At 37.5% G+C, this 14,872-nt stretch overlaps 2 protein-coding genes across 13 annotated transcripts in view; one reads left to right on the forward strand and one right to left on the reverse strand.

Moving 5' to 3' along the window:
• Window positions 1-207: 207 nt before the first annotated feature.
• On the forward strand, window positions 208-10,133 carry nme3 (NME/NM23 nucleoside diphosphate kinase 3). 2 transcript variants are annotated; one of them, XM_052021924.1, is made up of 6 exons: window positions 324-458; window positions 1,808-1,938; window positions 3,632-3,733; window positions 5,122-5,234; window positions 6,100-6,174; window positions 6,566-6,603. In XM_052021924.1, exons 1-5 carry the CDS (start codon window positions 413-415, stop codon window positions 6,143-6,145), a joined length of 438 nt encoding a protein of 145 aa, XP_051877884.1. In that variant the 5' UTR covers window positions 324-412; the 3' UTR covers window positions 6,146-6,174; window positions 6,566-6,603. The 2 variants fall into 2 exon arrangements, with proteins under 2 accessions (XP_051877883.1, XP_051877884.1); XM_052021923.1 differs by lacking the exon at window positions 6,100-6,174 and having other exon boundaries at window positions 208-458; window positions 6,566-10,133.
• Window positions 10,134-10,166: 33 nt separating this feature from the next.
• Window positions 10,167-14,872, reverse strand: part of mapk8ip3 (mitogen-activated protein kinase 8 interacting protein 3) — a 138,994-nt gene continuing 134,288 nt past the window's right edge. For all 11 annotated transcript variants that reach the window (XM_052021218.1, XM_052021225.1, XM_052021226.1 and 8 more), the window contains one exon: window positions 10,167-13,190. In XM_052021218.1, coding sequence (XP_051877178.1) covers window positions 13,075-13,190 — 116 coding nt within the window. In that variant the 3' untranslated portion in view covers window positions 10,167-13,074. The remainder of the gene's footprint in view (window positions 13,191-14,872) is intronic.

Here is a 14,872-nt window from a genome sequence, read left to right on the forward strand (position 1 = left end):
TCGCTAGCGGCATTTGCTGTTGAAAAATCAATAGCAAGCCTCATCTAAATATAGACGTTGTGGAAAATTCCAGAAAGTTTAGGAAATTTGAACTGTCAACCCCAGAATTTGTTCCTGGTGTTGAGTGGTGCGGAGGGGGGGGGAACATAAATGATTTAATTATATTTTGGAACCAATACAAAAATATTAACCAATCCGCCTCCTTGAGAGTGACAACCGACATCGCCGCTCACCTCCATCACCTCAGCCGCCCGGCAGCTATGGGGTAGTCACGTGCTCCTCTCCCAGCCGCAGCACGCTCTTACGACCCGCCGTACGTGCGCGTCCCCGTCAGCGTGTGCTCGCCGGTTGCTGACGCCCTATCGTTGTGGTTCGCGATTCCAGGTGTTGGCCGGACTAGTGAGGAGACGGGATGATCTGTGTAGCGTTGGCCGTCTTTGCCTACATGTTCCAGATGGGTGAGAGAGGGAATAAGAGTAAAGGGTGTGTTCCAGCCCGGGACAGATAGGAGGTGGGACAAGCCCAAGGCTGGAGGGAGGATTCAGCAGGGAATGGGCGCCACATCAGTGCCTGTCCTAGACACACAATTCTTTTTGAGGAATAATAGCGAGTGACTGGGACGTTGTATCCGTACAGGCGCTAATGTTCACATGATGGCAGTGTCATGAATTAACTTTAAACCCATCATTCTGTGAATGAATTAATCTTAAAGTCAGAGTTAAACGACCGAAGGATAATGTCAGAAAGCACTCGCTTACACAAAGGGTTGTGGAAGTCTGGAATTCTACCAAAATTGGGCTGGATTAAATGAAAAATTCAAAACTGAAATGGATACTTCAAGGGTACGGGATAACCTAGTAAATTATTGGAAGATTATTAATCCCTTGCCACGAGTTTGAATCACCCTGCGTCATTTAAATTAAATAAATCTAGAATAAAAACCTGGTGTCAGTAATGGTGACTGTGAGACTATTGGATTGTCAGTGAAAACCAACCTGATTCACCAATGTCCTTTCTGCTTGGTCTGGCCTATATTGACTTCAGACCCACCAATGCAGTTAATTCTTAATTAGCACCTGAAATGACCATCTAGGTCGATGAGTTCAAGGGGCAATTTGGTAATCTTGAATAATCACCAAAGTTGTCCTTATTCAATGAATCAATAAATCAAAGAACGGTTATCTACGCAGGATAAATGAAATTAAAAAACATGATCTAATTTAATGGTAGGACAGACTCGAGGAGTTGAATGGTGCAGTCCTAGTCCTAATGATCGCCAAATTGTTGGATTCTTTCTGGTTGAGTGGGCCAAATACAAGCTTAAAAGATAGTGTTTGCCACAGCTATATTGCACATAGGTAAACAGAACATGTTAAGCCTTGCTTACTCTTACCTAAGCCTAAAATTTGTAAGTTCAGTCGCAGCTCTCTTACTCCTTTCTGAGATTTGACGACGACACTTAACTAAGCTGACATTTTGGTAAAATACTGAGGGAATGCTGCTGTGTCAGATTCTATCATTCAGATGCCCCATTTACCTTCAGATGGATGTAAAAGATTCAATTATATTACTTTGGAGAGACATTCTTACTGATGGCTGCCCATTATTTATTTAAACAAACAAATCAAACAGACTATATTAGCATAGTAATGCTTGTGGGATATTATTTTGTGCAAGTCAGCTTTTGTGTTTCCTACTTTATGACCGTGTCTACGCTTCATTGATTGTAAAGCCTGAAGTTGTGAAAATTGCTATATAAAGGCAAGACTTTATTTTCAAATCTTTGGATTTTCTGTTTTTCTTTTAGTGATTTCTGGAATACATGAGCGTACCTTTGTAGCTATCAAACCAGATGGAGTTCAGCGACGTTTAGTTGGAGAAATCATACGGAGGTTTGAGAAGAAAGGATTTAAACTGATTGGAATGAAAATGATGAAAGTATGATACTACATGTCTGTTTTTCTTAGTATGAAGTATAATTCTAATGCAGAACAAGAAGGTAGCTTTTTACGTACGGAGCTGGTAAATTATTGACACTTTGTAGAGATAAGGGTATCATTTGGAGGATCATGGAGAGGATTTTTCCAGTAGTGGGAGAGTCTAGGACCAGAGGGCACAGACTCAGAATAAAAGGATGTCCTTTTAGAATAGAGATGAGGAGGAATTTCTTTAGCCAAAGGGTGGCGAATCTGTGGAATTCATTGCCACAGACAGCTGTGGAGGCCCAGTCATTGGGTATATTTAAAGTGGAGGTTCAGAGGCTCTTGATTAGTAAAGGCATTAAATGTTATGGGGAGAAGGCAGGAAAATGGGGTTGAGAGGGAAAAATAAATCAGCCATAATTGAATGGCAGAGCAGACTTGATGGGCCGAATGGCCTAATTCTGCTCCTGTGTCTTATGGTCTTATTTAAAGTGGTAGTGCTTACCTTAAAATCATATACCATTTTATGATTTTTTTAAACTAGATGAAGAATAGTTGGTTACTTCTGCAAAGGTTAGACAGATATTTAATACGTGTGCCTAATTTTCCTCTAGAGACATCAATAATTTGAACCTTTTATATCCACATGAGAAAAGGCTAATTAGGGGGCTACTGTAAGATGGTTTGCCCATGTTCTGAAGCACAGGCTTGATGGACTGGAATGTTTTGTTATCCAGCTGGACTGGTGTAGAACTGTTCTGATTTTTGAGCTTTAAATGTTTCATTCCCACATGTTCTCTTGTAAACCAAGTGCATTTGTGAGATTTATCCAAATATTTAGGACATGTAGTAGCGCGTAGCAGCTCTTGCTAAGATCAGGAAAAAAAACCCATATAACTTGTACATTAATGAAACAATTCCAGCTGCTGCATTGTTGGCCTAATGATGGTCATGGACCCTTTGGCCCACCATGTCCATGCCATCCTTTTTGCCCATCCATACTAGTCCCATTTGCCCGTGCTAGGTCTGTATCCTACTATGCCTTGCCTCTTCAAGTGCTTGTCTAAATGTATTTTAAATGTAGTGATTGTATTTGACACTACCACTTCCTCTGGCAATGTATTCCAGATATCAAGGACTAAATAAAAAAAATTTACCCTTCAAATTCCATTTAAAACTCCATCCTCTCACCTTAAACTTGTGCCCTCTTATTTTTCATTCCTGACAATGGGGAAAACGATGCTATCTACGGTCTGTCTTTTATACTTTTGCTCATTCTGATGTATCATTTAAGAATATTGCGCATTTCATGTATTTTTAGATAAACTTCCCAGTTGTCCTCCATAAAGGATGCTCAATACAAGAGGGCATGGCTTTAAAGTAATGGGTGGGAAGTTCAAGGGTGATATCAGAGGAAGGTTTTTTTTACCCAGAGAGTGGTTGGGGCATGGAATGCACTGCCTGAGGCGGTGGCGGAGGCAGGTACATTGGTCAAATTCGAGAGATCACTAGATAAGCATATGGAGGAATTTAAAATAGAGGGATATGTGGGAGGAAGGGGTTATATAGTCTTAGGTGAGGTTTAAAGGTTGGCACAACATTGTGGGCTGAAGGGCCTGTATTGTGCTGTACTTTTCTATGTTCTGTGTAAACTTCATACTACAGTGATCCTGTAATTTATTGTGTACTCATTTTTTTCCTTAATTTAGGCTTCTGAAGAGTTATTGAAAGATCACTACATTGAACTTAAGGAGAAGCCTTTCTATGATAGATTGGTGAAATACATGAGTTCTGGCCCTTTGGTCACCATGGTATGTTAAAGCAACTGTGTGTGTAGTATGATCCATTAATCTAATTTTGTAAAATGTCTTTCTGTCTCCTGTATTACGCTATCTGTAACATAGTAAGGTAACACAAGCAGTTGGCTGTCTTTTCTCTAGTTGCTGCTCTTTTCACTGAGTTCCCAGTAAATTCTTAGCAAGTGCACAAAATAATCTGAATTGTTAGCCCCGGTTTGATTGCCCAGAGGATGGAATAGAGGGTTTTTTAAACCACCTCTCATTGATAACCTGGCTGGGATTGAGAAGTAGCTAGCAAATTCTTGGAACCAGGTTCTATTACCGAATAACACTGCATTTTTTTTGTGTGATAGGAATAGCCTCATGTGCACTAAAAATAGTAACTGCAGTGTTTATGATTTTCTCAATATCCATTTATTGTAAGCTTTTTAAAGAGGTAATTGGATACTTTCAGAATGAGAATACCCTTTGAACCTTTAGGTGGGTGATTTGTTCTAGCTATATGCTATAAAACTTTTAAACCCAAATTTCAACAGTGTATTAAATAAATCATTGATGATTGCTGTTGAGTTACCTAATTGGCACAGATGAGAAATGTGGCTGATCTTTAAAAGGGATGAATTACTCAAGGCAACACCTTTTGAACTGGAAGAAAGAAAATCAATCAAAATTCTTGATCCAACCCAATAATCCATACTGGAAAGTACATTGGTGAGAGAGTGGGTGAAGAGGATTTGCCATGTGTGATATCTTCAAGGATTCAACAATTTAATGATATTCACTATCTAGATCCACTATTAAACAATGGGCTACTTGAATCTAGAGCTGTACCCCACTGAACAGCATCTGGAAAGGGATTAAAAAGCGAACATTGTGATTAGGAAGGAAATTGTGAATGCTGTAATGGGTGCTCAATCTGGTTTGACTTCCATTTGTACACAGTGACTTTAAACTGGTTATTTCGTTAATTTCAGAATGGATTATCTTTATTGGACCCAAATAAAGTCACAGGGTGTAATACATTGTGCCATGGTCATAGTCATCCACAAAACTGAATACCTCTTTGGAATCCACCTTCAAAAATGTGTGTACCAGTCAACATCAACTTAAGGAATTGCTAAAACTAAAGCAAAATTCTGCAAATGTTTGAAATATGAATTAAAAACAGAATGTTGGAAAATATTTAGCAAGTCGGGCAGCATTTGCAGAGAGAAGAATATGATAGTGTTTCTCTCTTAAAGCCTCTTCACTGTGGAATATTAACAAATTTTTTTGTTTTTATTGCTCTGAATCACCACGATGAAAGAACAGCTAGTTTTTCATAAAATGTCATTTTTCTTTATTCTACAAGATTATGCCACATGGTGTTGATACTGAACGTTACTTCCTTGACATTTTAGGTATGGCAAGGGCTGGATGTCGTTAAAACCACTCGGGCTATGCTGGGAGAAACTAATCCTGTGGATTCTGCACCAGGTACCATCAGAGGGGATTTTTGTGTTGAAGTGAGCAGGTGGGTACTCACATGTTTGGCTTTAAATATGGACTTCTATCTAAAACAGAGGTAATTCTTTGTTAAATAGAATTCTCTTAACAGATCTTCATGAGTTTGTTTTCTTAAAGTAAGCTAGCAATTAATTAGTGTAAAACATATTGCATGACACATTATATGGGAGTGGCTTCTGCAACAAATTTTTAATGGCCTATAACTTCCAATGAGTGTGCTGTCTGTGTTCTTCACTTCTCTGTCCATGAAACCCACTCTTAGCTGGAGTATAGACATGAACCTCTATAGCTGAGCTCACCGCCAGCTGATTGGCAAGAACTAGCAAAGGACCTTTGTTCACCTGGCAAGCTCTGCCCCTTATTTGCCTTGGCAGCCCATTAAGCCAAACCCCAGACTTAGTGGCTGCCAAAACTGTCAAAGGGATTGAATATTTATGAAGGTCTTTGGCATTCACAGATATTCAAAAATGGTAAAAAAAAGTTTTTTAATTATTAGAAATTGAAAAATGAACATATTAATAAAAAGACAATTAAATATTTAATTCAGCTGAATTCTGTGTAAATTGTACCTGCTGTTCATCTCCATTCAGATAAATGATTTTGCTGAACATGCCATATTTAACCTGGTGCAGGTTCAGAGGCAAATTTCCTCAACATAAATATTGGGGAGTTTCCCGCAATGGATTCCATGCAGAGTCCCCAACAGCAGTGCAATTGGGAAACGGCAGATGATAAGTTTTGTGGAAGTCTGAGGTTCTGCCATCACGCAGGAATCTCTAACCTCCACACAGCTAATGGAAGTAAATAAATTGGTAGTGACAGAATTTCTTTAAGATTCAAGCCAATGTTTTATGATCTTTGCCATATATCAGGAACTATGAAGCTATCCCTCTGACGTACACAGAAGATCCTTCTTAGGAATGAAAATCAGTTTAGTATGTAATATGGTAGGTATTTCATCATAATAAAAGCTGATACTTTGAAAAAAATGGCTACATTATTTTCAAGAAGTGTCAGACCAGTTTGAACAACGCTGCAATAGAAAACTCTTCTCCATCAAAGTAAAGAAATAATAGTGTACTGGCTCAAAGAAAATCTATTTGACTAATTCTCAACCTGTATCCCAAGTTTCTAAATGTGTGGCTGAGAAAGTGTGGAATCCAATTTTTCATAACTTATAACTGGAAATAGAAATTTGAAATGCAGATGCAGGAAATGGGGGAATATAGGTTTGTTCTTTTATGATACAAATGCATTCATAATCTTGATCTGAATGCAGTACTATAGTTTGAATCTCTTAAACATTTAGTCTAGTTTGTTTATTTTGGTGTGATGCAGGAATGTAATCCATGGCAGTGATTCAGTGGAGAGTGCCATCCGTGAAATCTCCCTCTGGTTCCACCCCGAGGAGCTGGTTTGCTGGAATGATTGTGCTGATGACTGGATCTATGAATAAACCAGTCTTTTTTTAAAAAAATCATCACTCAGGAACAAGCTTATCAGTACTGAAGTATCATTGTTACAGTATCCACATTGACTGTAACGGACCTATGTACCACTGAGTTTTTCATTCTTTCTATGCATATCCTTTTAAAATTAATTTTTAAAATTCTGTTCCCTCAGGTTTATCTAATTGAAATTTTGAAAGAAAAAAGTCAATGCTTTAGATAATTCTAGAATTGAAGCATTAACCTATCTTTCATTGAAATGCATTTCTACCACTTGTCTATTTTTTTACTTGGTTTCTAGTATTTCCATTTTTTTTGTATCTGAAAATGTTGCTGCTGTAATATGGACACAACAATACTGGGTGGTGCTTTTTTTTTTCCTGGTGTGAAGCATCTAACGTGACGCAAATGAACATCAAAACGCAATCCAGTTCTTGGTTGGGTGAGGGAACAATAAGAGATCAACATCACAAGCTAATTCATGGTATAGGATGGAAAAGTAATCGGCCTCTGGACTATTGCAGTTGATCCAATTGTCAAACTTGTTGACAAATCAGTCAAAATTCTGCACTCCATTATGGCTAAAATTTGAGATATTATAGTTCTGGCGAAGTGGTTAGTAGTTGCTCAATAAAGCCCTTTCTCTTATCAGAGTCAATAATGAGAGTGATTTAAACAGTGTTACTGCTTCATATTGGTGACACTTCAGAATCTTTTTAATGTAGTCTATCTTCAACTGTGCACCCAAAGGATGCTTGAATCTGGTATGATGAATTTGATTGTTGAGCTCCAGGTGAAATTCAGTGAAAAGGATTCTGGAATACTTCTAATCGTTGACCTAGCTATGATTGCTTTTGCAATATTGATATTAATCAACTGGCTTTAAATAAGGAAGTTGTTAAACAATCTATGAACCAGTTAACAAGTCAGCATTAGTGTCAATGAGAGGATAAATTACACAGATGGATTTAGGCCAGTTTCTTAAATGTATTATGCTGAAAGGGTCACAGGAGATTAATGTGCAATTCTTAGTAAATAAATATTATGTCCATTCATACTGGTAATAATTGTTAAAAGATTAAAATAAAATGTTATGAATTAGAAAACAGCCATGTGAAGCAAACACTCTAATGGAATGGAACAAGTTCCCCATTTCATTATTTTTTGCCAAAGCTTTTTGATGGTGGTCCTGTATCTGATTCTGAGCAGATTTGTTGTGTTACCTGTGCTGCTTTTTCATTTTAAAAGTTACTTATTCACTGTGATCATCAATAAAGGATGCAAACTATAGTTTTTAGGAACTTGTTCAGTGCCTATATAATTCTGCCTGCACAGAACAGAACCTTATAGACAAATCTGCTTTCTTGTGAGTGCTAAAATTAATTACTACAAACAACTTGTTTGATCATGAATATAAACTAAGGATTGTAAAGGGAAAAATGCCAGACAGCCCTAAGATTAAAAGGTCAAATTACAGGACTGAACACTGGTATTTATTACTATACTTCACAGTAAAATACTTAGTTTGGGTACACCAAAACTCTAATCATTTTGTACAGATTTGTTCTTGGCACACTAAATTTTGTGGCTTGGGCTGAAAATTCCATTGATATGAATTCCAGGGAAATGAGAAAAAAGTTAAGCATAATTCATTATCTTATCATAGTTTAGTTACTTGTACTCTGGCTGTACAGTAATTAGAGTTTTACTGCCAGTGGTTATTAGAGGATGCCAGCGTGCTACTGTTCTATTGATCACAATTGAGTATTATAGATTGCTATAATAGACCCAGGCTGCTGAGATTTCCCATAGGAATTTTTTTTCTACTTTTTGCCATAAAAATGTTTTTGTGTGAGAGAAAGGAATAATGCAGGGAGAGTAAAGATTAAGGGAGCAGGTAGAAAACCTGCTGAAAGGACTTTCGCCAAAGGAGAATGCCCAACATCTGTAGTGTACTTGCTCCTGATCATGAATCCAGACTTTACTGTCTGGAATCACAGATATGAATTCTTTCAAATGCTATAGAATGATGCAATATGTTAAGCTATAATATTATACATGAACCAGGTTCTACAGGTCCTCTATTGATTAAGTCCTTTGCTGATACATTTGTTTTGTTTAATCTTTCTTTTAAATAAAGTCATTTTGCAAGAGTCATTGAATTGCAAGTCACCAAAAGATTTGACACTGTCATTAACACTCTTTATACTCGAATGCTGGAAACAAAAAAAAAACAAAATGCTGGAGCCACAGCAGGTCAAGCAGCATCACTGAAGAGTGAAAATGAGTCAGCATTTCATTGTTAAGACCCCTTCACCAAAACTGGAAAAATGAGAAAGCATGTTTCAAGTTGCAGAGAGTGGGAGTGGTGGTGAACACAGAAGAAATGTCTATGATAGGCTGTGGTCAAGGTACCAATTACCTTACCCACCAATTACAGGGTTACAAATGACCTGACATGAAAATCCAACCTCATGCAAATTCCGATAAAGCTAGAGATAATGTTTCATAGTAATGATTACAATACAGTACATCCATTTATGGGTAGTATTAGAGCAATTATTCAGTCAGATGTTTTAGCATATGCATGTAAAGGGACATGAGTTAGTATAGAAAATGGAAATTTCTGGCTTACGGTGAAGTAGGCATATGGACAGTTGTCAGGAATTGGAACTGTTAGGTAACTTGGGAACTGCCTGTACTTTAAGTACCAGAATCAAATTGAAACAATGTTACAGGCACACATGTGAAAAGAAAACAAAAATGCAGTTACCTAAAATTATGAAATTCACTATCAAGACCCCAGGGCTGCAAAGCTCTCAAATGAGAGGAGAGGTGCAAATGGCCGTTGCTTTCCTGTCTGATGCTCGTGATGTTTCTGTTTTGGTTGTGGTGTGAAATTCCAGCGAGCTGATCAAGTGTCTTTCAATGTGTTATGCAATGAGGAAAGTAATTTTTAATGCCCCTGGTGAGGTGTAGATAAAACACGACCTTATTAATCCAGGTACCCTATGCTATGGCCATCTGATTGTACATTTTTTAGAAAATAAGGTTACAAGCAGATGAAGTCACTTTCTTTTCAAAAGGAGCATGTGCCCAGTTTTTGGTAAAATACATAAATGTTACTCAAAGTTTTAATTGTTAAGTCTTTAAAGTAAGAATTATGAATGCAAAGCATTGTAACTCTTATCAATATAGAGCTACATCAACTGACATAATAATTAGAAGGGACACTATGGTGGTTTCAGAGGCCTGCTCAGAAAGTAATTCAAAATAACTGGTATTTTCTGAAGTTGACCTGAAATATCCAATGGCCTGTATTGGTAATGCATTGACCATTATGATAAGTTAGTGGATGTCAGTAATATGATCCAGAAGTAAGCACGGATTGACAATGTATTTTTTCTTCACAGACCTATTGTAACAATGAACAGTTTGAAATATGGCACATTATTCAATTCATTAATAAATACTGCAACAACTGATTTATGATGTGAATGTTTATTACATATGGAACAATTACATGTTAAGTTAAATTACATTGCACAGGGAAATTAGCTCAGATAGTATCCTTACACCAGCCAACCCTCTCTGTACACCCAACCCGACCTTTTCATTATACACCAAGCAGCATTTTGTACAGGACTCTGCTGTGAAGCAGCAGCGTTCAGACTGCAGTATCATTTTCTCAAGACTAATACACAGGAGCTACTTTACATGATGAGAAGAACCTCAAATTGCTACTGGCAGAGGACATGGTCTGGATGTCCAGAGGAGCCATAATCTATAGACTTAGTAAAATGACCACCTAATCAAGATGAGAACCAGATATGTTTTAAATACAATGCACTCATGTGGCCAGAAGACAAATCATACTTGCTGATTTCCAAACCAGCATTAATCATCCCACCCTGCCATGTGTCGGTAAATGTGAGTTCTTCTGAAGAACAGCAGACAGATTTTCTCCCATCTGTCAATGATTTTGTTTCCCTTCTCAGTTCCCATTGCTGTACTTTGCCAGCTCATTCAAAATTTATTCATTCCTACTTACACCTTTGTTAAACAATGAAAATGACTTGTTACTGGTCAAAATAACCTCATTATTACACATTACACTGAGGTGTAGGTTTGGAATACTCTGAAAGTGGTATGTTATATGGACATACAAAGAATGAATTACAGTAAGAAAAGGCTTTGATTTCACTAACATTTATAACATACTCCAGGATATTAAAACAGAATTTCTTAATTCCACACTCAAAAATTTTCCTTCTTATACCCAGGACAACTGTCTCAAATATGCCTACAGTAATGTTTGGAGGTCATAGTAGGCACTCAATTCTTATGCGCAATTCTTAAAATTCCCACGTGGCTCAGATGGAAACTGAAAACTTATTGTTCTTTTCACATTAAATGTTTTGTCTTTCCATCTTGATCTATATTACCCCCTACATTTTAACTGCTTCTGTCCTTCACCCTAGAAGCAAAAGCACAAACTACATTGCAACTGCAATCAGTGCATTGGTTAGCAGTCATCTGTTGGTTGGTCCCCTGATATTCTCTCCCATTCCCCACTTCCAAATAAAAAAGCACACCATCTAACTCACAACATTTAAGGTTGTAAAAGAAAAATAAGGACTGAGAAATGCCACTTACCTCCAAGGGTCCCTTTTTGACAAATTATTCACAATTTTCACTTTTATTCTTAGTAAAATTTAATCTGAGGAAGGTGACCCAGACCTATAATGAAGTTACCAGCCTTTCAAGATCAAAACTAGTTTTACATTGCTAAAACTACTGGGGTACACTAATACCACAAAAAAGGACTGCACTGTCTATATCCCAGGAAATTTTGAATAAGTTAGTACAAGCCACAGGATTTGCTCTGCTTTCACTCAAGATCACTTCTGGCAGCAGACAAAATTCCTTCAAAGCATGTGGTATCTCAGTGTTTTAATACTGGATAATCATGTATGTTCACTGTGTAGTTTTGTAAAATGGTGAAAATAGATGAGAAATAGGTTACTGATGAATACTGAAATATCTTTCTTTGTTCCTTGGGTCACTGAATGTTCTTCTAGGGGGCTCAAGGTCCCAGTGACCTCAATTCATTTGCAACAATCTTATACTAAACATACAACCATCCTTTGAGCTGTCCAGGGAAGGAAGCTGTCCAGAAAACTGTACTGCCGGTATCAATGATCTTGTCTTTATTTCATTGCTATGTTAAACCTTGAATAGTAATTCTATTTATCCCAATAGAAACATAGCCACTTAAAAAAAGAAAAGGAAATTCTCTGATCAAAATAGTTAATTGAAGGAGACAAGCATTTTTAAATTCCTGACATCTCCAGAATTTTTCCAAATCAATGACATCCAGAAATGAATAGGAATGCATCCAGTTGACATTCCATAGTTCCCCATCCCTTTTTAGATATTGTTGTACATTAAACCAGGAAAAAAGCAGGTTTTATCAAACCCTTACAGTGCCAACTAGAACGCTGACAGCTACAACAAAGTCTGGTGAAAATTCATTCTACCGAGCATATACAGAAACCCCTTTTGAAAGTGAATGCACTTTTCTCCCTAAAGAAATACTACCCTTTCTGGGAATTGCCAAATAATAGTGAATGAATGGATAGGTTAAAAATTGGTGGACTGAAGGTTTCTGGAAAAAAAGGTTACACTTCCCCTGTGTCATTAACATCAGTGGCATCCTAGAACATAAGGAACTGAGCTACATCCATTCTCAGTCTGTTTTTGCACTTTATTGTATATAGTCGTAATATTGTTTTTGAAATCTCCTATCCACCTTTCTAGCCCTTTTCCAATACCTGTCATTTGGGTTCTGACACAGAGGCAGGGCCTCATGAGAAATTCAGCTGAGTAATGTTGCAGGTTTGGTTTAAGTATGAACATTATCAGCAATAATGTTTGATTAAGTATTTTGGGGGACAAATTGAAAGTAAATGCTACTTATAAACAAATCAACCTTTACATGATACATAAATGAACAGACATGAAAGTTGCCATATGACATTATTTCAACATCTGGCATGCAATATGGTAGCATTCTTTGTTTCATGTTTTAAGGACAGGCTAATTACAAAGGGAAGTGCTTGAAACAGCAACAAATTTTGTTAAAGTGAATAAGATTTCAGTCTCCAAAAAGCCAGTGTTAGCTATTTTAAATGATTTTAACATTCCATTTTTAAATTGAATCCAAAATGTGTTGGATTGTTGCAAATTTCAACAAATGCAATTCCAAAGTGGAGATACCATGGAAATGCTACAGAAATTCTAGATTTTAAGTGGCTTTCTTTATGGACAAGTACAATGCAGGGAATCTTATATGTACATACAGATGATCTGCAGGTATCTGGGAGCTGGAGTGACATCCTATTCAGGAACATATGACACCTGCCAGACAATGATGTGACTCCGTTCTGCTTTGGAGAGGGCTGGTCTCATTCCATCGGGCAAACTTTCCTCTGTCTCATCATCTTCACCGTCACCTGCACAGAGAGTTGTTCAGTGAGTAAAAAAAAATGTTAATAGATAAAGACCGGTTTGCAGGAAGTGGCGGATTCTAATTCCAACCCACAAGAGTCAAAGTGGATGGGGAAATGAATATGTCCTTCCAGTACCAGGCCTAAATCTGAGTAGTTTTGGTTCAATTCCTCATGGACATAAAATGACGACATAAAACTACCCTGAAAGTTAGTTCAATTTATTTTAATTCACTGTTTCCTTTTTTTAAAAATGTCATTCTGATTTGATGAAAGAGGCTTAAATACATTTACTACCTGATGAGGAGTTTTATAAGTCAGCTGGTCTGTAATATTACTAATTAAAAGGATTGCAATAAATCAGTTCAAAGAATTCTCAACCCTGTTTTGATACTAACAAATGTACACAATACTATCTATCACACTTCACCACACTACAGTGTCAAAGATCGCAGGTTTTGTAAAGATGGCACTACGTAAAAAGAATAATGCTGCAGAGTGCAAGATCCCAGAGAACACCACTATGGAACTATACTGAACATTTTCCTGCCTTTCAGAAGGGAACCACCGACAAGGTGCTCCTCATGGGTCAGCACTTTCCAAACTTCGACACCTGCACTTTGGAATATGAAAGTACAGAACGATCAGGAAGTCAGAACTTGGAGCATCTGACCTCCTGCTCTACTGCTGGACTCAAATGTCCCAAAGTGAGTGACTGGATACTCTTCATATCCAGTCCTTTACCTTTACACCAGCCACAGCTGGCATCTTCAACATTGCCCCATTCATTTGAATAGGGTGGCTGATCCAGGTGGAAAAGATAAGTGGTGTGCTTTTTTCTATAATTAATGATTTTAACTAACTTGGATAAATTAAATGGCTTTCTAAATTATGATAAATTTATTTATCCATTTCAGTTCGAAAAGTCGAGTGTATTTTCATATGCACAAGTACATGTTTGCACAGGTGCAATGAAAAACTTGCATCAGCATCACAGGCGCATTGCATCAGAGGTACAACATTCACAAGAAAAACATAAATTTAACATAAATTATAAGTTGTTGTTACATCATCATCTGAGACGACTGAAAAGGCCTTTAACAGATCTTAAAAATTCATTATAACAGCCCAGTAATGGAACACCAGGTTCCACCTCTTAAGGCATAGTCACTGTGTAAAAGATAGCTGGGAATGCAAGGGTTAATGACTGGCAACGTAAGGGTTAATGGTATGCTTCTCATTGTCAGCTTCTTCCCATGGTAAAGAATTACCTCAGCCATGGGGTGACCATAGTTATGACTGGATTTGAGGCCAGGTGTGGGTAAGAAAGACATAGTTGTTTTAGACATATCTTGTTTTGCTAAAGCTTGCTGTACGCAATTGCTGTAGTAAGTGCAACTTCCCACCAAGCTTTCCCACAAAGTGGGTATAAAAGGTATACCCTAACCGAGGCATCTTCGAGAGGGATCAGAACAGAGCTCGGTTTACACTGTTTACTCTTTCTCTGTATCGCCCACTCCCGCTAGCGTTAAACTAATAAAGCATTGATCGTAAGTTCTTTGGTTCTGCTGTTGTCTGATTTATTACAGAGCATGGGTCGACTTTTACAACTGCTTGTACAACTGTCTTTTTGGTGTAGTCATAGCAACAAGGCATTGAACTCATTTGGACCCATGGGATTGCAAATG

The sequence above is a fragment of the Pristis pectinata genome, chromosome 8, assembly GCF_009764475.1.
Source record: "Pristis pectinata isolate sPriPec2 chromosome 8, sPriPec2.1.pri, whole genome shotgun sequence".
Classification (NCBI taxonomy): domain Eukaryota; kingdom Metazoa; phylum Chordata; class Chondrichthyes; order Rhinopristiformes; family Pristidae; genus Pristis; species Pristis pectinata.